This window comes from Nycticebus coucang, chromosome X (assembly GCF_027406575.1).
Source record: "Nycticebus coucang isolate mNycCou1 chromosome X, mNycCou1.pri, whole genome shotgun sequence".
In the NCBI taxonomy this organism is placed as follows: Eukaryota; Metazoa; Chordata; class Mammalia; order Primates; family Lorisidae; genus Nycticebus; species Nycticebus coucang.
In genome coordinates, this window is record NC_069804.1 from 182812437 (window position 1) to 182833054 (window position 20618).

The window sequence follows — 20618 nt, forward strand, 5'->3', positions numbered from 1 at the left end:
TCCTTGTTCTAAAATTGTTATTTGTATTTTGCTGTGAGTTTCTTAGATGAAAGTGAACTTCATTCTAAGGACTTCATAGCAAAACTTTTGACTGTTCAGATGCCATTTTTATCTCCTCTTTGGTTCTCATTATTCTGAGTTCCTTTGGAGTTGGAAGTGTCATAAGATGCCAGGGACAACACTTCTTAATACATCTTTAGAGACTTTTCTTTTGAAATGTGAATAAACCAAGGTTTCTAGGCTTGCTTAAGGCCAAGCCAAAGGCATCAGGATTTCTGTGGCCTGGTACAATGCCACTACTGATTACTTGTGAGACAAGAGACAAATATCTTTGTTTTCTTGTGCCTCAGCATCTCCATCGTTACATGGTGGGGGGTAGTGTTCTGAGGCCAGTGGTCCCTTACAACCTTCTAGCTCTGACAAGGTGGGGGCTAGAATGGTGGGAGGGAACAGAGGCACAGGAGCAAGTCAGGGAATTTGGAAAGGGGGTCAGTCTCCTTTCTTTGTTCCCTACTAATGACAACAGGGTAACTGGTTCATGACTGGCAGGTCTGGAAGTTACAGATGGGAGAGGAGAACAGACAAAGGCCTGAGTCATGGATTTAAGATTTAAATCCTGAGGTGAGAGCAAACTTGAACACTGGAGAAACCAGCCACACCTTGAATGCTTTGCTGATATATTTATTTGTATAGTTCCCCTTTTCAGATGATGGTGACAAAAAGCAGATGGACCCCCACCCTAACCACCCCCCAATACAATACAGACACAGATTTCATTCAGCATATACAAGCATTGGGGCGTGTTCTAATTCATCTCACTGGGTTACCAGAGCCAGGAGAAGTTTGATCTTAGGGGCAGTCTGAGTACCTCAGGCCCAGAAATTGAATAGGCCAGTGCTGAAGAGAGGCTGCATTCTGGGCACCACCACTGGGGTATCAGCAGAGGTGACAGAATTGAATCATGGTGAACTGAGCTGCCCAGCCCTGTCATGTAGTCTTTAGAAGACGACAGTGGGCTCCTGGGTAGCTTCCAATGAGATTCACAGTCCCACAGAAATCTGTGCCTTGGGGTTCCCATCTGCACAATGGGGATAAGAATCCTGCCCTGATGATGTCACAGGGCTATAATGAGGCTCCAAATAGAAATAATTTGTCAAAAGTGCTTAGCCAAAGTTAAAGTGCCATACAAATTTAAGGGAATTCAATTGATTGATTGTGATTGTGAGAGTGCCCCGGGGATAAGAGTGGACTGGCTCATGGGTCCAAGGGCCAAGGAAGCTCCCATGCTGTGCCTTAGATTGGCACCAATCAATGGCGGGGAATACCCGCTGTAAACTGTTTCCTTAGTATCTTGGCCCTAAGAAGTCACCAAGGCCTAGCACCTGGGTCAGGGCTGGGAAAGTCACTGGGGAAGTTACAGAAAAAGTCACAGGGGTCAAGGAGGAGGAAGGAGGTAGCATATAAAGCAAGGGGGAATTACTATCATCACACACGAAAACAGATACCCACTGGATGCAGGGCATTGAGTTGGCAGTGCGGATGAAAGATGGAGGCAGAGGGGGAGAGGGAGGTGTCACAGCAGCAGAAGGAGAGATACTGTCCCAATAGGCTCACTTGCTAGCTCCCCTCCTCCTAAAGGGATAATGCCAGTGTCTGTCTATCTGCAGAGGAAGGGGGGGCAGGGAGAGAAAACCAATAATATAATAATCTGACTTACAAATGGGGTTCCTCTCCCCCGTTATACTACTACCCAGCACCTTAGGTAGGTGTCAGGAACAGGCAAGCACTTGGTCTGTGCACTTTGAGGCTAAGGCCAGAATTGGGCCCAGAGCACCACAAAGGCAATAATGGGTATCTGGAAAAAGGCAGTGGCTGTCAGTACTGTTGGGGGATAGCATTTCTTCTTGTACTTGGGCACAGTTTTAGGGAGCCGATCACTGAGAGTCTACAAGTTTTAGTGCTGAGCATTGTGGATGCCCCTGAAGAGTACAGAGGTAGCCATCTTACTTGCAGTGGGCTGCCAAGGCTAATCAGGAAATGGACCAGGTGGGGGAGAGGGCCAGCAAAGACAACTCCTCTGCAGGCTCACGTTTGGGGAACGCAGAAGGAAGGACTCTCTACTTGCTCCTGCTACTGCTGCTCTCCCCCAACTCCCTTGGCAAGGGGCTTGGGACCTCCTGGGGAACTGGGAGGCTGCCCCAAAGGGTGCTAGCTGGCACCTACAGGTTAAGGCAGACAAGCCAGTAGAGCACATTGAAGAGGAAGAAGGACACTGGGAAAAGAACTCGGGAGTAGTTATCCAGGCGGTAGACGTGGATGCGGAGGCGGCCCTGCTGCCAGGTGCTTCCCTCACAATCGGGGACCATGCAGAAGTACTTCTTAAGACCCTTGCACCACGCACAGCAAAGCAGCTTGGAACAGAAGCTACGGGGGCCCTCAGGGCTACCTGGGCTAGGGGACCGCTCAGCTGAGCAAGACGGGCGCTCTTCTCCATCACTTCCCTCAGAGGTGACAATCTTGCACACAAAAACTTCCTGCTGCTGGCGGGCACGGGCACGGGCACGGGCACGAGCACGGGCACGGGCACGGGCACGCGCACGAGTACGAGCATGGGCACGGCTATCGATACGAGGCTGAAATGGACAAGGGAAGAAGTGTGGAAAAGTCAAAGGTAGATGAGCCAAAAACTAAGTGCTGCCTCAGGATTTTCTGGAAACCGTCCTTGGCACATCATTTCTTAGCCCCCTCCAGAACTCCTACCAACACATCAGGAAGTTGATTTCAACTTCCCCCACAACCCCGGGTAAACCACCTCCCCCATCACTCAACAAGCTGACCACCCATATGCCAAACTCCAGAGCCTTGCCACCAATCCCACACCCAGGTCATACGTGGCGGAGTTTCGGAGACGCATGGGCTTTGGTCCGGTTGTAGGTCAGGAAGTTGAGCACAGCAAACTCCATCAGAGCACAGAAGCAGAAAACGAAGCACATGGCAATATAGAAATCCAAGGCCGTGATGTAGGAGACACGAGGGAAATTCTTACGAGAAAAGGTGCCCAGAGTGGTCATGGTGAGAACAGAGGTGATCCCTGCAAGAGCACAGGAGTGGTGGTGGGCTCAGCTCCCGACCACACATCGCAGCACTCAAAGCACTCTAGGAGAAGGCAATTCGTTGTACTCATCAGCCATGTGCCCATGTTTATGCCATTGATACCCCCTTACCTAAGGAGGTCCTAGCTGGAGCAGACTCCTTCTTGATCCAAAAGGAAACCCAGGAGAGCATCGTGGTCACAGAAGAAGGGACATAGTTTTGAACGGCAACATAGCCAAAGCGCCTGCTCACGTTGAAGAAAAAGGTCATGACCATGAAGTTGCCTGGAAGACATGAAGGACACCATTTCCTCATACCACTGATGTGAGGTCTTCCCCAAGCAGGACATACACACTAAGGGTCCTGTTGTTCAGCTTATGGGATTCCCTACCACTGCCCTCAGACACAGCCACATTGTTTTGTGATAATACACATAGGACCAGAGCCCCAGAAAGGACAATCACTGCAAGACACATGGCCCGCTGAAAGCTAAGCTAAGGGCAGAATCTTGATAGTTTCCTTCTCAGTCCCACACACCCGATGTCTGTCTTTACAGGGTGGTAAGACAGTCAGGTGCAAGTGAGAGAATCAGTTAGCTCTCAAATACCAGGCCCACAGAGCTGATGTCCAGATGGTTGGCCGAGGCCTTCACGTCCACCGAGATGACCTGTGCCAGCACTGCTGGACCTCACAGGGTGCACTGTCTGGAAACCGGCCGTGGGACGCCTGTGCTGTGCTGAGAAGGAGAGTTCTGGCCTGCTGTCCACACACCCCTAGGCTGGGAACATATCTTAGCACTACTTCACTGATGGCCAAAAGCAAGTACTCACCTGTCCCCCAAACTTTAGACTCAAGTCTGCACCCTGAAATCTGACCCTAAAGGCTCACCCCAATCTGGCTCCAACTGATATCTTATATCCACACACACTCCTTACCCTATTCTAATCCCCTCTGCTCCCAGATTCCCTGTTCTTAGTTTATGACTTAACCCAAATTGAGTGTTTCAGGAAAAGGGAAGAATTAGCCGAAAGTGAAAATTTCAATCAGCCCTCTAGATGTCGTATCTGCACAATACACATCCCCAGGGCAGATTGAGGTCTTCACGGTCACCTAGACAGCAAAGGCTTCTTCTCCAAGACCTGAAGACAACCTACATCTCTAGTTGGCATCTTCTTTTGAAACCCTCATGCTGCCTTCTGCTCTGACACTAGTTACATGTTCTGCTTGTTATCAGGATGCCGTGGCTAGTTTGGGCTTTTCTTTGAGCCTAGAACATCACTTTTTGCTTTAAACATCACATCAAATTTGTAGTTACTTCAAGCCTGGTTCCTAAATGAGTTTAAACTTCACATTCCCTCTTCAGTGATGCTGCAGAAATACTTGACCTTGAATTGGGTGGGCTTTTAAATCCTTTCAATGCAAGGCTCATGTGGGACTTGTGGCTTAGTCCCTGCCCATCCCAGCCCAGCACACCCTGTACCCAGCAGGCACTCAGCAACTCTTGCTGCTTCTGGGCAACAGCTTTGTAAAGCAGACCGGACCACTAACCTGTCCATGTGTCCTCCTAATTTGGAAAGTAGATCACCGCCCAGCAGATTTGGGTGAGCTATAGCTGAATGAGAAGAGGAGCCTTTCCTACTCACCTTGGTAGCACTGGTACTCAAGGAGCAAGACTTCTCAGATTCTTCTGGAAAAAAGGCAAGGAAGTTGCCTGGGCTCAGTAGGAAACCTGTGTCCAGAGTAGTAGCTTTGAGACAACTTCTCCAGAGTTGCTGCAGGGACCACTCACACTTGCCTACTGGCCACAGTGTATGTATCAGAAGTTCTTTTGCCCTGCCATCTTGACTATAATTTAAGACACTTTTTTTTTGTTTTTGAGTATTTTTGACCGGGGCTGGGCTTGAACCCGCCACCTCTGGCATATGGGGCCGGCACCCTACTCCTTTAATCCATAGGCACCACCAATTTAAGATACTTCTAATTAGCTATCCCTCCCCTGCACCCCCATAAAATTGCTGAGTTTATATATTCTTGTTGTAAGAATATTCAGCATTCTATTGTATTTTTTTTTTAATTTCATTTATTCTGGCCAAAGAAGAACAAGAGATGGAAATTTGTCTTGAAGGCCAAAAGAAAGATGCTAACCCACACTTTCTTCTTAAGCATGGGTAAGAAAATAGAGATACCTAGGACTGAGAAGCCAAAGCAAAACCAAAAAGGGCTAAAGATGCTTTCTGCCCTTACTCTTTGGCAGACCATGGTCAGTTGCTGCACTGTCAGAGGGACACAATCCAAAAGACTGTTTCCACAGGACTGGGACTAGAGGATGAGTGGACCCAAAGCTTTCAAGAACAAGGGAAGGAAAAGGAACCAGGGCCAGGGGCCTGCAGACTATAACAGAATGTGATCCATGGCTGCAATGCTCATATTGGCCCTTTAATCTGGGCCTCATGGGACAGTGACTGGACTTAACATAAGCTGGATAGTTCTATGGAAAAAGAAGTAAGTCCAGTGGGTGGAACTTCCAGAGATTCCAATTTTAGATGGATAGGGAGACTTTTCTAATGGACTTAACTGTCTAGAGAAGAAAGAAACCCTCTTGCCAGATAGTGAACTCTTGACCACCATTATGATGCCATGAGAGATATAGCAGCCTTTAGTGAAGGATGATTATTCCCTCACTTGTGTCAGGATTGGACTCTTAGAACCTCCTGGAGTAGAAATTCTGTCATTCAAGGGCCAAGATGGTCAGAGCAGCAGGCTACCACTGCATCCTGAAGCCTCAGGAGCTGAGTACCTAAGTCTGCTCCAGATGGACAGAACTGCCCCAGAGGCTGACTAGAAGAGTTCGAGATCAATCCCAAAGATACCTTTGCCATTGAAGAAAAGATAACTCAGGATCCACTAGTCTTAAACAGAAGAAAAAGGAAGATCACCTCCTTTCTCCCCAAGAACTGTCCTGTCTCCCCAGCAGGTCTGGTGCTTACCTATTGTCATTGCTTTGGTGATGATACTGGCTCTGAGGCTTTGTAGTCACTAGGGCACCATTTTGAAACAATGCACAACCATCTACTAAACGGAACCACTAGTGACTTGAAAGCCCCTGGGCCTTATCTCCTCTGCCACTTTTGATGATGGGTCCCTACCTATCTGGGGAAAACTGCAGTACAGAAAGCCAAGAGGTAGGCCCATGGTTAGTTGGCAGAAGAGCAAGGCTCCAAGTCAAGGTAGTAAAACTGCTTACCCGGTGCTCCCAGGAAAAAGGAAAGCATTTGTAAAGCAGCCCAGCCCTCTGTCCCTGCCTGGGACTGTGCAAGCAAAGTGCCAGCCAGAGAACCATGAACTGTCCCCTCACCCAGTGATCTACCCAACACTGGAAGCAAAAGCAGATTTTCTGTCTATCCACAGGGAAACAAAGCAAGATGCCTCCCAGGGCAAATGGCTGGTTGGGTGTGACTGGCTCCATCCATATTCTGGAAACGATGAGGGCAGTGCTTCCACTGCTCTGAACTTGGTCAGTACATGTGAAGAGGGAGCTACCTCAGGGATATCCCTTGGCTCCTCATTCAGATCACCTAGGAACACAAGCAAAGATGCTCACATCTTATTGGGAGATGAAGTTTAAGAGACCCAGGACCCTCCCTTTTCATCTTTGTTAGAGACAAGGTCAAAAAACCAATGGTCATCAAGGCTACCCTGAATCCACCATGAAGCCTTTTACCGGAATCTGTGCCTTTTAGAGTTGTCCCTTTAAGATAAACATTGATGCACCCAGTATAACTTCATCTAGACCATCCAGCTTTCACCTGGATGACATCAGAACTCTAGCCTCCACCTCCCATTAGGACAGACTTTGCTTCCCATTCAACCAGCTTGGACTGGCTCTGGGTATGGAGAATTGGCACAAGCTCCATTCCAAAAGTCATCCAAGTAGTTCAGTGTTGTAACAAAGACCTTGAAACTGAAGGGTCTGCATGACAAAGCTAGTTGCACATTCTAACAGCAACAAAACTTTATCTACTTACCTAACCTCCCAGGGGACTTAGCAAAGCACTTACTTCTTTGCAGATGAGACTGAGACATAGTTACAAAGTCTCAGTTTCCTCTGCAAACAGTTGTAAGTGCTTAGCATTAATAAGACAGGAGACATGTTCTACAATACTTCCATGGGATGACTGCACAGCATTTGTAAGGATGGCCACCTCCACTCATTCCTACGACCCTCAGGGGCCTCTGCCTAGCCCTGGCTCCTATGGCACACTTACCAGATGGAGTTGAGATAATCTCAGTTTTGTTGCTCACTCCTTTAAAATCAAATTGGAAGAGCTTCCAGGAGTTCTTCTCATTGATCTCAAGCTTGAAATTTTCCCACTTGTAGATCATCTCAGTCTCGGGATAGGAAACTGCAAAGCAAGGTGGGAAGGAGGATCACATGAGACTGGGAAGCTCAACTGAGGTCTCCGCAAGCATGGAGTCAGCAATGCCTTGGAGTCCTGGCTTTGGCTTGGTGAGCTATGGGACCTTACTTCTCTTACCTCATTGTTGAAGTCCATGGAATAAGTGCATTTACTGAGCATTGCTCAGTATTGAGCCCTGGGATGGAAATACAGAGGTGGATATGGCATGAACCCTGTCCTCAAGTATTCACACTTCATTGAGTACAACAGTGAGTAAACAATTGCGACTTTTGGAGTTGCTCTGAAAAACATCTGCCCATGGAACAGTAAGGAAATAAAGTATGGAAAGATCACTTGGGGACACACTGAGAAAAGACTTCATAAAGCAGATGATGCTCCTATTAAGTCTTGAAAGTCAAGTAAATATTCTCCATATGGATGAGGCTGGATTAGGGGTGAAGGCAGCACAGAAAGGTGAAATGCCAAAAGTTCAGTGAGGCGGGAGTAGGGGGCAGGGATCAGTTCATGAATGGCCTCAAGGGTCATTCTAAGGAATTTAGAATTGACTCATGGGCATTAAGGAAGGATTTGAAACTAGGAAGTGACCTGGTCTAGATGATGTTTCAGCTAGGTCATTCTGGTCCTTCTATGAGGACAGCATGTTGGCAAGGAGGCCAGTGCAGTAATCTAGGCATAATAAAATGAATAAAGACAGGAGCCAAAGCTGTCACAGTCAGAAAGCAGACACAGACATCAATAGAGATTTGGGAGGAAACACCAACAGGATGTGTTGACTGATTAGATGTAGGAGGTGAGGGAGAGGGAAGCATCAAAATTCTTGGCCTGGACAACTGGGCGAGTGATGGTGCCCTTCAATAAGACACATGGGAACACAGAAACAACACATTTTTTGGGGGGTCAAACTTTTAGAGGAGACAATGAATGTAGTTTAGATATGTTCAGTTTCAAAGTGAAGATGTCGCAAAAGACCCAATGGCAGATGACAAAGGTCTAAAGCAAGGTAGTGCCAGTGGAGATGGAAAGGAGCAGACAGGTTTGGGATGGAAGAGGTGAGTGACTCACTTGAGGTGGTGGAGGCAGAGGCAGGAAGCCAACATGAGGCCCAGGATGAGCAACATAGTACTGTTGGCAAGAAATGAGATGAAGGTGGAGGTTGGAAGCCCTGCCCAACCTTGGCAGCATCTTCGGAGAAAAGGGGAGGCAGAACAATGTAAAGGGTAAAGATGAGAAAAAGAAGGGCCCGAGCATGCTGCTGGTGCCCCAGAAACCTAGGAAGGTACTCACAGCTAGAGAAAGACAGAGGGCAAGAGTGAGAGTCCATTGGAAATCTGAGCATGTGGAGGGAGCATCCAGCATCAATGGTCATCCTGGAAGGGAGAAAGGAACCTCATTAAGCTGGCCCTGAGCACTTATGCATCCACCCAATTTTGGCCTGGGGACCACTGCCAATGAATGGCAACAACAGATTTAAGACAAAAAGCTCAAAGGAGAGAAAAAAAGAGAGGAAAAATAGCTTGGAAATATCTGGCTACTCTGGGCTCTACCATCAGAGAAGTACACGGACCAACTTAGATCGGCTTTTGTTTCCTGCCCACCCCAACGTCCAGAACCTGCCAACACTCCCACTTTCCACCTGTCCACACATCACCACTAACACACGGCCTTCCCCGCCAGGCATTCAAAGTATCCAGCCTGGTCTTAGGTACATTTCCAACCACTATGTCGCTGCTCTGTCTGGACAATTACACCACCAACACCATGGAAGTGTGTCTTTACATCCACTACCCGCTTTGGGTGGAACTGTCCAGGCAGTGCAGTCATACTGGTACATCCTAGTTGGGGGATCCCTGAACTGGGAGCCCAGAAATTGGGTACCAGTCCCAGCTCTGCCACAAACTTAGTGTGTAGTTTTAAGTAATGCACATACATATATTTATTTATTTAAAAAAAATTTGAGGCCTCAGTGTCTGTATCTTCACATGAGGAGTTTTCACAGTCTAGGAAAGCAGGACCGGCCCTGAGAAGTATCATTCAGATGCTACTTGTGCCCATGAGTCTTTGGCTAAAATCCCAGAAGGGGAGAGAGAGTGTCAGGACGTGAGACACCAGAGGTGTGACATACCTAATTGTATACAACACCTTGCCATCCTTATGGATGCGAACCATCTGGTTGGGCATGGTGATCTCATGCTCTTGGGTCTTCTTAGAATTCCGAAAAAAGGTGTCTGGGATCCACAGCTGGCTCACCATATTGCCATTCAGAACGAGGGTCTCGAAGGTATCATTGTAACGGAGGCGTTCATCATACCAGGTCTGGTAGAAGATGATGTCGATGGTGTACTCCTAGTATGAAGGATAGAAAAGCACACATTCGGATAAACTTGCATGTTTACCTGTCATTGTCTTTGTTAAATGGGGAACTTGAAATAACTTGTAAATACTGCCCTTATGCCCAGTTTGGCACTGAGACCCTTCTTCGACCGTGGGCTAAGACCCTGCATGCCAATCTGCGACAGGACTATCAAGTGAATGCACCCTTTGGAATCCAGTCAGGTTTGTACAGAGGAAAGCAGCATGAGCTTGGCTATAGGATTTTTGTATGTCCAGGTGTTCCCAAAAGAAAGCAGCATTCCCAAATAGACAACAGTCTGGCACAACACATTTAATCTGGAAACACAGTCAGTGGTGGCTTCATTCCATGGGTTAGGCTCACCACTTCATTGTTCCATGCCAGGTACTGTGCTACTCCAGCCAGGTCAATACCCTCCAGCCTCCACATTTCCATAGTAAATCGAACACCCTAGCTCAAAATCATGTTAAAAATCTATAAGCACACATATTTTTGCTTTTATTTGGGGATCCAACATATTAATTAATCTCAATCCTTCATTCTCCAGAATTCCATATGAAGTGTTTGGAGTCACAAGAGAAATGTCTATTGAGTTTCATGTTTTTTAAACAAGGAGAATCATTTCTTGGCTTTGTTTTGTTTTTCCTTTCAAACAAGTGCCATAACCTCTGAATGTATGTGTGCATGTGCATAGATATATCCATGGTATTTGGTCTCCAGATACCGTGTATTTCATAAGCTGTTAAACATCAAGAATGCTATTTCATAGGAAGAAGCTAGAAATTTGCACCACTGGCACTGAAAGGAAAAGCAAACAGACTGCAAGAGAACTGCAAGCAGCTTGAACAGCAAGTACCAGAAGTAGGCCAGGACAAAACTGTGAAGGTTGGCTCAACCTCCCTTATTCTAGAGGTTGGGAAACTGAGGCTTACAGAAAGGAGGCTGTCCAAAATCACAAAAGCAGTCAATGGCAGCATCCTGGCTCTGCTGTTCAGCATGACCATGGCTTTGCCCTGGGATGGCCTTCACTTGCACCAACAATCCCTCTGGATATCAATTTTCCCTGCAGAATCTTAGCTACATCTTTACTCTGAGTTATCCTGCACCAAGTAATGATACCATCTGGAAACCTACAGTCCTGGAGGCCAGTAGAGCCCTCTGGGAAGAGATCAAGAAAATCCCTGCTTGCCTTAGCTGCCCAGGACAAAAGGTGGTGGAAGGAGCTACCAAATTGCTGTCAGCCAGCCAGGGAAGGAAATACTGAGAATGTGCCTGGGAATGGGCCCAAGAAGCAGACAGAAAAGAGCTGGCAGAGCCTGGCTACCATTCACAGGGAGCTTCTGACCCCACCCTGCTCCGCTCCACCTGCGTTCACAAATGGCCTTCAAAATGTTTCCAAGCGGCCGATAGAGCCTCTCTCATTCCCAAGCTGGCAGCCAGTGGGAAGCCCTCCTCTCCACACCCACGCTGTGACCACGCTCGATGTTATAAAGTGTTTCAAATGAGCATTTAATTTCTATTTGACAAGATACCCATGGTGAGTACACTACACATCAACTGATAACTAATGGTTCAATTTTCCCCGTTCAATTTTTCCTTTGACAAAGGATTTTGGGATGTACATCTTTTAGCTTGTTCAAATCTCGAGAAATTCAGTTTGGGAATCAGCTTAATTAGAATTGCCTATGATAATTGCTGCAGCTAGAAAGAGTGTTGCCCACTATTGACGCTGCACCGGGCAGTCATTCCCAGGCTGTCCATCGCCTCTGAAGCCCTGACTGGGTGCTCCAAAGTGCAGCCAGGAGATCTGCAGCAGTGTCTGCTTCAAATCCCCAGGCCATGGGCTCAAGGGCTATGCTCTATACATCTCATTGACTGAAGGGCTCTGAAACTCCTATTTGACCAATACTGGGACACACCCTTGCTAAAGGCTCAGTTGCCTCAAACATAATATGGGGACTCAAATGGCACCCACCTAGGTTTCATAAGAATCCCAGGGGACAAGTATGGTCTGAAGTCTTGCCTCCTCCCCACCAAGCACCAAAGAACAAGGACCTCCCACAGCTTCCAACAACTACTTGGAACCATGCAGATGCCGATACTTCTCAGGGAAATTTCATAGCACATGTGAGGGTTTGGGGTTTTCAAAAGGCACTTGGCCCAGGCTAAAGCACCACCTTAGTGGCCAAAAAACATAAAGTTATTGGCTGTTTTCAGAACCAGTTCTGTGTTCCATGTAGGTTTGGTGACTGCTGGGTTATGAGACTGTATCCTCAGCTTGTTAGGCGAGGCCAACGCTGGCAGCATTACAGGTACGGCAGGAGGAGAGCAGCCATTCAGCTGCTAGGAGCAGTAGCCTGCCTGCTACCACAAGGCCTCTTGCAAATGACAGAGATTGGTTTCCCCAAATTATACCCTACAAAATAGCAAGATCGTAGTCACAAATTTCCCACTACTGTTTAGTTTTACAGCATGCTGTCTCATCTAGAAAACAGGGCAAAGTAACTTACAGCCATTTGCTCCATTTGTCAATATGTGTCAATGTGTATATTGTCCCCACTCAGCCAAAGGAAATTTAACCACTGTCAATTGGGTGGCAGGTAACAGGTTAGGAAGGAAGGAGCTTGCTGGAATTTAGACTTGCTACTTCCTAACCTGGTTGGCAGTGTCTTAAAGTCCATCCAAAGGAGGAAAAAAATAAGTGTGCAAGGTTCTGGGAGCCAGGTCACTGTGGACTAAGCGCTACATTCAGCTGTGGGCACACTGACAGGGAGGGGCAGAGATTGCTGCTGGAGGTTCTCTGCCCAACTAGAAAACAGTCCTAAGTCCCCTTCTCCACCCCCCACCAATGACCTGAAAGGTCCATTTCCTCTTAAGAGAAAATAATAACCACAGTGGTGGGACCACAAGACCCCTACCTTTGGCTTTCATGTAGAACCTACCGTTTCTTACTTTTATAAACAATTTTAACAAAACTGATTGCTAAATTAACACTCACTTTAAAAAGGTAAATTATACGTCAAAAAGGAGACTATATTCTTATTAGGGTAAGCACATTGATAGCAGCAAAAAGCAAATCTGACATCAAGGAAAAAGGCCAAAAAAGCACCCCAATTTTAAAACATAGACAAAAACTCTAAGTTATCTGTCTGCCCTCGTGGTTCCATCCTCCTTGTTAGTTCCTAGCAAGCTATTCTAGGAGTTGCAGGCGTTCACCTGCTCTAACTGGAGAACATCACGGCCATGTACCGGAGGCAGACTCTGAGATGGCCCCAGTGATCTACAACTCCTGGTGTTTGTACCCTTCTGCATTCCTTTCTACCTGACTGTGGGCTAGACTTGCTTCTAATAAAGGTTAATGTCACAGAAGCAGTGGGATGTCACTCTTCAAACTAGATTACAAAAAGTGTGTGGCTTCCACCTAGAGCACCTTTTCTCACATTCTTGCTCAATCTGAGGGAAGCCAGCTGCCACAGTGTTGAATTATTCTGTGGAGAGGTACCCTTGGCAAGGACGGAGGGAGGCCTCTAGATCATAGCCCGAGAGAAAACAATTCTTGCCAATCATGTGATTGATTTAGCAGTAGATCCTCCCTCAGTTGAGCCTTCAGATGAGACTCTATTCTCAACTGACACCTTGATTCCTGCTTAATGAAAGACCCTGAAACAGAATCCAGCTAAGCCACATCTGGCTTCTTGACCCATGCAAGCTGTGAGATAATAATTCTTTCTTGTTTTTAAGACACCAAGTTTTGCAGGTAATCCTTTACCTAGCAATGCATAAGTACACTAAGCCTCAAGAACTCTGTAGTCCAACAAAGCATCAGAGGGGGAAATCTCACTCTTTGACTCAGCCTATGTAAACACCTTGGTCTTCCATGAAGGTTTACTTACCTTTGAGTGTCTATTTGCAAAGCCCATCTCAGAGATAAGGCTCTAAACTCACCCAATCACATGGTGCTTGTTAAATACCAAGGTATATCCTAAAAGTGTGTCTGCCCTGGGCCAAATCAAGTGTGTGACTGTGACGGAAGTTGGCTGACACAATCTTCCTCATTGTTGGGCTCTTTAGACACAACTAACTATTGCAGAGCATCTTTCATCATTCATTTGCTCAGCTAACACATAGTGAGTCCTGGACATCAAGGAGCCCATAGTGGATAGAGAGAGCAAGGCAGACACAGAACAGATAATTGCAATGAAATGAGGTAGGGAAGAACAGGTGAAGAGAGAAAAAGAAGGGAGCAACTAACAGTTGTGGACATTGGAGAAGATGCCATAAATGAGATGTCCTTAGAGACAGACTCTGAAGGACAATGTAGCTGACAAGTAGGAAAGTGGAGCAATGGCATCCCCAACAGGAAATAGCTTGAATGGTCAGAGGACAAGGTGGTGTGGGAAGACCTATACTCTAAAAGGCTTAAAAGGAATATAGCCATGGAGGGCCTTGAGTACTAGAGTGTGGGGGTGAATTGCATGCAGTGTGGGGAGGCAGGGGCAGGCTCACAGGAGGTACATGACTGGGGAGGCAGCTTAGTAGGTCGATGGGGGTAGGCAGAGATCTCTGCATATTCAAGGTAGGAGATGGTGAAGACTAAATGGAGACCACACTGACACTAGGATGATACCAGTGGAAAAGCAGAGAAGAAACTAGGGCAAAATTAGAGAAACAGCCTTAGAGCAAGAGCTGGTACCTATAGACTTAAGACCACACAAATAATTATCAGAAGAAAAGAGTCATTCCATTGTGGTGTATAAGTTGCTTTATTATTTTTATTTTGAATGGAAGACTACAAGATATAGTCACAATTCTGAAGATCCTCTTCAGGCAGCAAAGGACTTACCTTTTTCACTCTCATTCTCAAGTAAGTCAGTGGTAGTTACAATCTATCCCTCATTCCAGAAAAGGAAAAAAAAAAAAAAAAGGACCAAACAAAACTCTTAAGTCATTACTACAACACAGAGCAGAAAGTACAAGTATGTGGAAGGCCCCATTAGCCAGGGCCTGGGCCAGAATATGCTGTAATCAAAGCTTAGTACTCACCATGTCCATGATGGACAGAGGACCAAGGCTGTTGACAGAGATCTCAACAGTGACCACAGTGGGCTTCTCTGTAAAGGAAGTGGAAGCAGCAGAGGGTAAGCAACAAACAGGGGCATGGGAAGGGAAGGAATAATCTGAGGGGAGAAAAGGGGAGACCCGTGAGGGTCGGACCACACAGTTTCAGTTTCCAGTCCTTCTTCTTTATTTGTTCCTTCATGGCAAGATCCAACTAACAGACCAGTAAGAGTCGGACATACACCCAGAAGATCAACTGTCTAGTCCTGTCATCTCAGTTTGTAGTTGGAAGTACTGAGGATGAGAGAAGGGAAAAGTCTTGACCAAGATCAATGGCATTGCTGAAACTGGAGTTAATATCTCTTATCTGAGCAGCAGATGGATGCTCCTGTCCATGTGCATGGCACCCTCACCTACTCCCCAGGCCCATTTGCAACCTCCCTACCCTCCATCAGGGGAAAAACTTTATTCTGCTACTCACCCCCAATGCCAGGGCGCAGTTTGTGGTCATAGTTACTCAGGATAGTGTTCAGGATGCGAGAAGCTTCAGGCAGTTTGCCAGCTTCAAGGAGCTCACTTTTACGAGGCTGAGGCTCAGGGCCATAGACCACATCCTCATGGCCAGAAGCTTCTTTATCTGATGGAATCTGAGGTCCCTCAACCCTGGAACATACAAAGGAAAATTGATGCTCTTCACTCCACTCTGTAGGGGCCTCAGCTGGTGCCGCTTGGGACAGAAGGAAATCAAAAGAAGTTTGCAACGCAAAGCTTACTTAAATAGCGGCTGGGACTTCGTAACAGCAAATTATGAGACAGTAACAGATTATACTCATTAATTTCTTTTAAATCTTGCTGCTTTGCCGGGAATATCTATGCTATTCCTCTTTTGTAATAACTCTTAATTTAAACAAAAATCAACAACAAAACTGAGACCTAGATTTTAAAAGGATTTTCAACATAAAATGAAGTAAGAAATCATTGTGTGTGAGTGCTGACCCATTAGCCACTTTTACTGGCCTTGGCCTCTAGTCAGCCAGACCAGCACCACCTGGGAGTAATGGGCAGGCTGAGTTCCAGGTCTGCCTGGTAATGCTTGAAAATGCCAGAGTGGCTGCTCCCAGAAAATCGCAGAGATATGTTGCAGTTTTGTTGGTTTTGTAATGCTCATTGCATTGGTGTAGGGAGTACAGAAAGGAGGCTAAAGAACATTGAGGAATTCACCCTGAGAGCCATAGCCATGAAGAATGATAAAATAATAAGAGTGATTAAATTAAGCAAATATTTTAGGAGTCAGTATATGAAATTCAGTATATGAAACTCACCTATGGTGTTAGCAGTCAGGATACTGCTGGCTACCTTGGCTGCTCATGATTTAGTCCTTGATTTGACTTTCTTTATACCACCATGATCATTTACTGGCAACTCATCAGCTGTACCATTATGATTTGAGCACTTTTCTGTATATATGTTCCAATTCAATAAAAGGTATTTTATAAAATAAAAATGCCCCATCTGCTAATATCTGGATTTTATTTAGATCTTGATTTTAAAATACAAGCTATTAACCGACTCTTTTTAATTAATCCCTGCTTCCCCACTACCCTTCCCAGCCATTGTTAACCATCATGGAACAAAAACACAGCTAGATAAAAAGAACAAAGTCTAGTATTCGGTAGCACAATATGGTAACTATAGTTAGCAGTAGTTTATTGTATATATCAGGATAAGAAGAGTGGAATTGTAATGCTGTTAACACAAAGAAATGATAAATGCTTGAGATGACAGGTACCCCAATTAACCTGATTTGATCATTACGATAAATATATATATTATGTATCCATAATAATTAAAAATAACAAAATTAAAAAAAACAGTCTAGCATAAAAAGGGCAAAATATGGACTCTTTCAACCTAAAATCTGTAACACATTAAAGATGTCAACCCTTCACACTGTTATTCAGCATTTTACAGGAGTCCTAAAAGCAAAAATGAGTTAAATAAATACTATCATATATCATATGGATTGGCAAAAAAGTATAAACAGTTAAAGAAAACAGAAAAAAAACATTTATGACACAATAGGGCAGATTTGAATACTGACTGAATAGTTGAGGCATGAATAAATCAGTCTTAAATTTTTGTTGTAATAATGATATTTTCTTATGCTTTTGAAGACTTTAATGACTAGAAACATGAAGTGAAATAATTACATATGAAATGAGATGATGTCTGAAATATACTTCAAACCATGTAAGTGGGAAACAAAGAGCGACCAGGAGCTCATAAATATTGATGCTGGTGATGGGTATGTAGAGGCTTACTGTACTATTTACTTTCATATATCTTCAAAAAATTATAATTAAAAGCTTTTAAAAAAGCCATCAGCTCAAATTGATCTGTGATGTTGGAATCCAGAAGAGTGGCTTCATTTGGGGAGGCGTGTGTGTGTGTGTGTGTGTGTGTGCGGGGTGTGTGTGTGTGTGTGCGCGCGCGCACGCGCGCACACTGGCGGGGTGCTTGATGACACTGTTTCTCAGTCTAGGTGCTGGTTCCATGTGCATGGTTACTTGTGAAGTTCCACTGAGCTATTCACTCATGATTTTTGTGCTTTTGCATTTGTATATTGCACTTCCAAAATGATATTTTAAAGCCATTAGGCAATTCACTTCCAAAAATAAAGGGCAAACAGGGCAGGAGAGGTGGGCATGGCCTGTGTACTGCAGACCAAGGGGTTGCCAACTTGGGCAGTAAAATGCAATTTCTCTGCAGTATTTCAAGCTCTTAGAATTGCTTAACTGGCATACAGATGCGCCAGGTCTATGCCATTTCTCATGTCTGAAGTGGCTAATTCCCATTGTGGGCTAGGGAAGAACTGGGCTTCAGCAAAGCAGTTTCCACTTTGAAATGTCATATTCAGGAGATGTCCTCTTTCCCTGAGGCTTTTCATGTCTCCTGGATATGTAGAGGCTAATCCCCCAGCCCTCTAAAAAGGGCCAGATGCTCTGGGAGGGAGGAAGGGAAACAGGCCTGAGACCCTGCAAACTGAGTGACGTGGCTGAGAATATGGTACAATCTGAACTGGCAGTCAGTAGGAGGCTGGTCATTGCCACCCAGGACCACCCAAAAGCCTGTAGCAGCCCCTCCCAGATGTCTGAACCCTTTAACAACAAGAATCACCCCCAGGGTTAAAAGCAGAGACAAACAAACCTGAAAGCACTGGGACCACCAAAGCCCTCCTGCCCCTAGATTAAGTCTGCAATGAAAATGTTATCAGAGGATGGCTTTAATCCTAAAACCAGTTCATGTCAGTTAAATACACAAACAAAACCAACTGACCAACCAACCAAACAAACAAAAAACCTCATCCTGGGATCCCTGGGGTTAAGGAGCTGCTGACAATGCATACCTTTCCCCAGCCAGCCATTAAGATTGCTTTCAGGGCTAGAAAGAAAAAAACTTGCAAAACACTCATATATTCGACTAGTGGGATTTTTCATGGGGGCTTTTCAGGCACCCACGTCCCTCCAGCTTGCAGGTCCAGGATGACACTGAATCTTTGCACTACCCCTCCCCACCAGCTAATTGGCAGGGTGGTGGGGAGAGTGGAGGAGAGGAGGAAACATGAGGAGGGAAGCTGGATTTTTTCCTAAATCATCAGCTCTCTTTTTCATTTTGTAGATGGAGAAACTGAGGCCCAGATAGAAGAAGGGCTGTGCCCAAAGTCACTGAACTGATCAGAGGTTGAGCCTGGACCAGAGAGAGGTCTCTTGGCTCAGTGTGGCTCAGCACACTCAGTTGTCACCTCCCCAGCTCCTTCCTGACACCACAGGTTGCTACGTTGACAGTGTCTGAACATCAGTTACTGCAGTCCTCCCTCCTAGCTAGAAGGGTAGTTTCCATGTCCACCATCCCTCTTCCCTGCTGTTTTCTTCTCTGATCCCCCCCCACTGCTGTCATCCCCCAGCCCCCCACCCCCGCCCTTGCTAGTCACCATGTCAGTTTTCTGGACTAGTCCAAATCCCATCTGGAGGGATGTGGATGACTGGAAATTCCTAACACGCATTCTGAGACATTAACCAAGCCCCTGCTGAGGTTAGCCCCACCCTAGGGCACCAGTGAGCCAGCAGGGATTCACACAGCTCCTCCCCAAAAAGAACTAATGCAATCCGTGGTGGGGAAGAAGCCATCCCCCCTCTTTCCAAAACCCATAACAAGACACAAAGCCCAGCGTCATGGAGACTTTGAGAAAGCTCGACAGATCAGGAAGCTTAGGAACTTGTGACAGTTCACATGCGGCAGGAACCGTCTCAAAAAAATGAAGCAGTCCTTTCCCACCCTAAAAAACCACCAATACAAGGACAAGCTTTTTAGCAAAGTCCCAAGACCAGGAGAGGGTGTAAGGGAAACTGGCTGTCCAAGGAAAACCTGAAAAGGGAAGAGTGGATTGAAATCTACGACCCAAACCCAAACCACAGACCACAGAGAATAACATTCCTGGCCCCTGGCTCACAAGCAGGGTGTCCAGGGATGAGGGTTGAAGAGGGGCTGGCGGCGGCAGGGAGCGGGGGACAGCAGGGGTTGGGACCCTTAGACTAAACCAAAGCATGCGCCTGGGACTGGCACCAAGAGGAGTGGCGGCACGGAAGCAAGTAAAGTCAGAGTTGTCTGGCACAGTGCCTGGTACTCAGTAGTCACTCTAAAAAAAAAATGTGAGCAAGAGAGAGGCAACACGCAAACATTTTCGGCACAGTTAAGCTCCCCGGCCCGCGCTCTTCCTTCCCAAAGTCCCCAGGTCCCCAGCAGTGCGAGGCTGCCCGGCCGCTCCCCTATCCCTGCACAAGACTCCTTGAGAGGTGGGGGTGCTCGCCCGGCCGCCGCAGTGCTTTGGAGAGCGGCAGTCCGGGGTGCGAGTGGCGAGGGGACAGGCATCCCGCTTTCCTTTTGGGACTCCTATCCTAGGGGCCCGGGGCATCCGTCCCGGAGGGAGCCGGAAGGAGGCTAGCCGCGCGTCGAGGGAAGCGGGACCCCGCTAGCCCGCGCGAGGCCCCGGGGCAAGGCGGGCGCGGAGCGCGGGGCGCGGGGCTCGAGGAACGCGGGCTGCGGGGGTCCTGGGAGCCGGCCCTGCTCCCGGGCGGAGGGAGCTGGGCGCGGAGGGCTCCTGGGCCACCGGAGGGAGACTCACCTCAACTGGAGGACCACGAGCACTGCCAGGAGGGGCACGCCAACTTTGGACAACATTTCCGTGGAGAGTGGCGCGACCACCTGTGCGGAGGCCGCGCACACTGTCTGGCGCTCGGCGGGCGCAGAGGGTTTTGTTGGGCGCAACTTTCACTCCTCCCACTCGCCCCGCCCCGCGCTCCCCCCGGGCCCGCCCCCAGCCCCGATGGAAATCTCCGACGACGTGATGGCGCTGCGGCGAGAGCGGGGGAGGGGACGGAGCCCGGTCGCCAAGGCCCCCCGCCCCCTGCCGCCACCACTGCAGCGCTGCCAGACAGCTAGTGGGGGGGGCTGCTGGGGAGGAGGACGGAGGCGAGCCGGCTTGCGCCGGCCCGGGCGGGGGAACCAGAGGCCCGCGGCTGTGGTTGGGAGGGCGGCCGCAGGCTGAGCCCTGCCGGGCCAAGACGCGGGCTGAGTGGGCTTTTGCCTCCGCCACGACCCCCTTCCTCCAGCCCGCCTGAGCGCCGTGAGCACCAACTATA

General features: G+C 47.3%; 1 protein-coding gene across 2 annotated transcripts; it reads right to left on the bottom strand.

Annotated features, from left to right (window-relative positions):
- Positions 1-665: 665 nt before the first annotated feature.
- Positions 666-20201, bottom strand: GABRE (gamma-aminobutyric acid type A receptor subunit epsilon). 2 transcript variants are annotated; one of them, XM_053580186.1, is made up of 10 exons: positions 20102-20201; positions 15401-15582; positions 14905-14972; positions 9634-9854; positions 8796-8878; positions 7359-7496; positions 3225-3377; positions 2892-3091; positions 2447-2633; positions 666-1661 (listed from the first exon to the last, which is right to left on the bottom strand). In XM_053580186.1, exons 1-10 carry the CDS (start codon positions 20155-20157, stop codon positions 1633-1635), a joined length of 1317 nt encoding a protein of 438 aa, XP_053436161.1. In that variant the 5' UTR covers positions 20158-20201; the 3' UTR covers positions 666-1632. The 2 variants fall into 2 exon arrangements, with proteins under 2 accessions (XP_053436161.1, XP_053436160.1); XM_053580185.1 differs by having other exon boundaries at positions 666-2633.
- Positions 20202-20618: the final 417 nt, after the last annotated feature.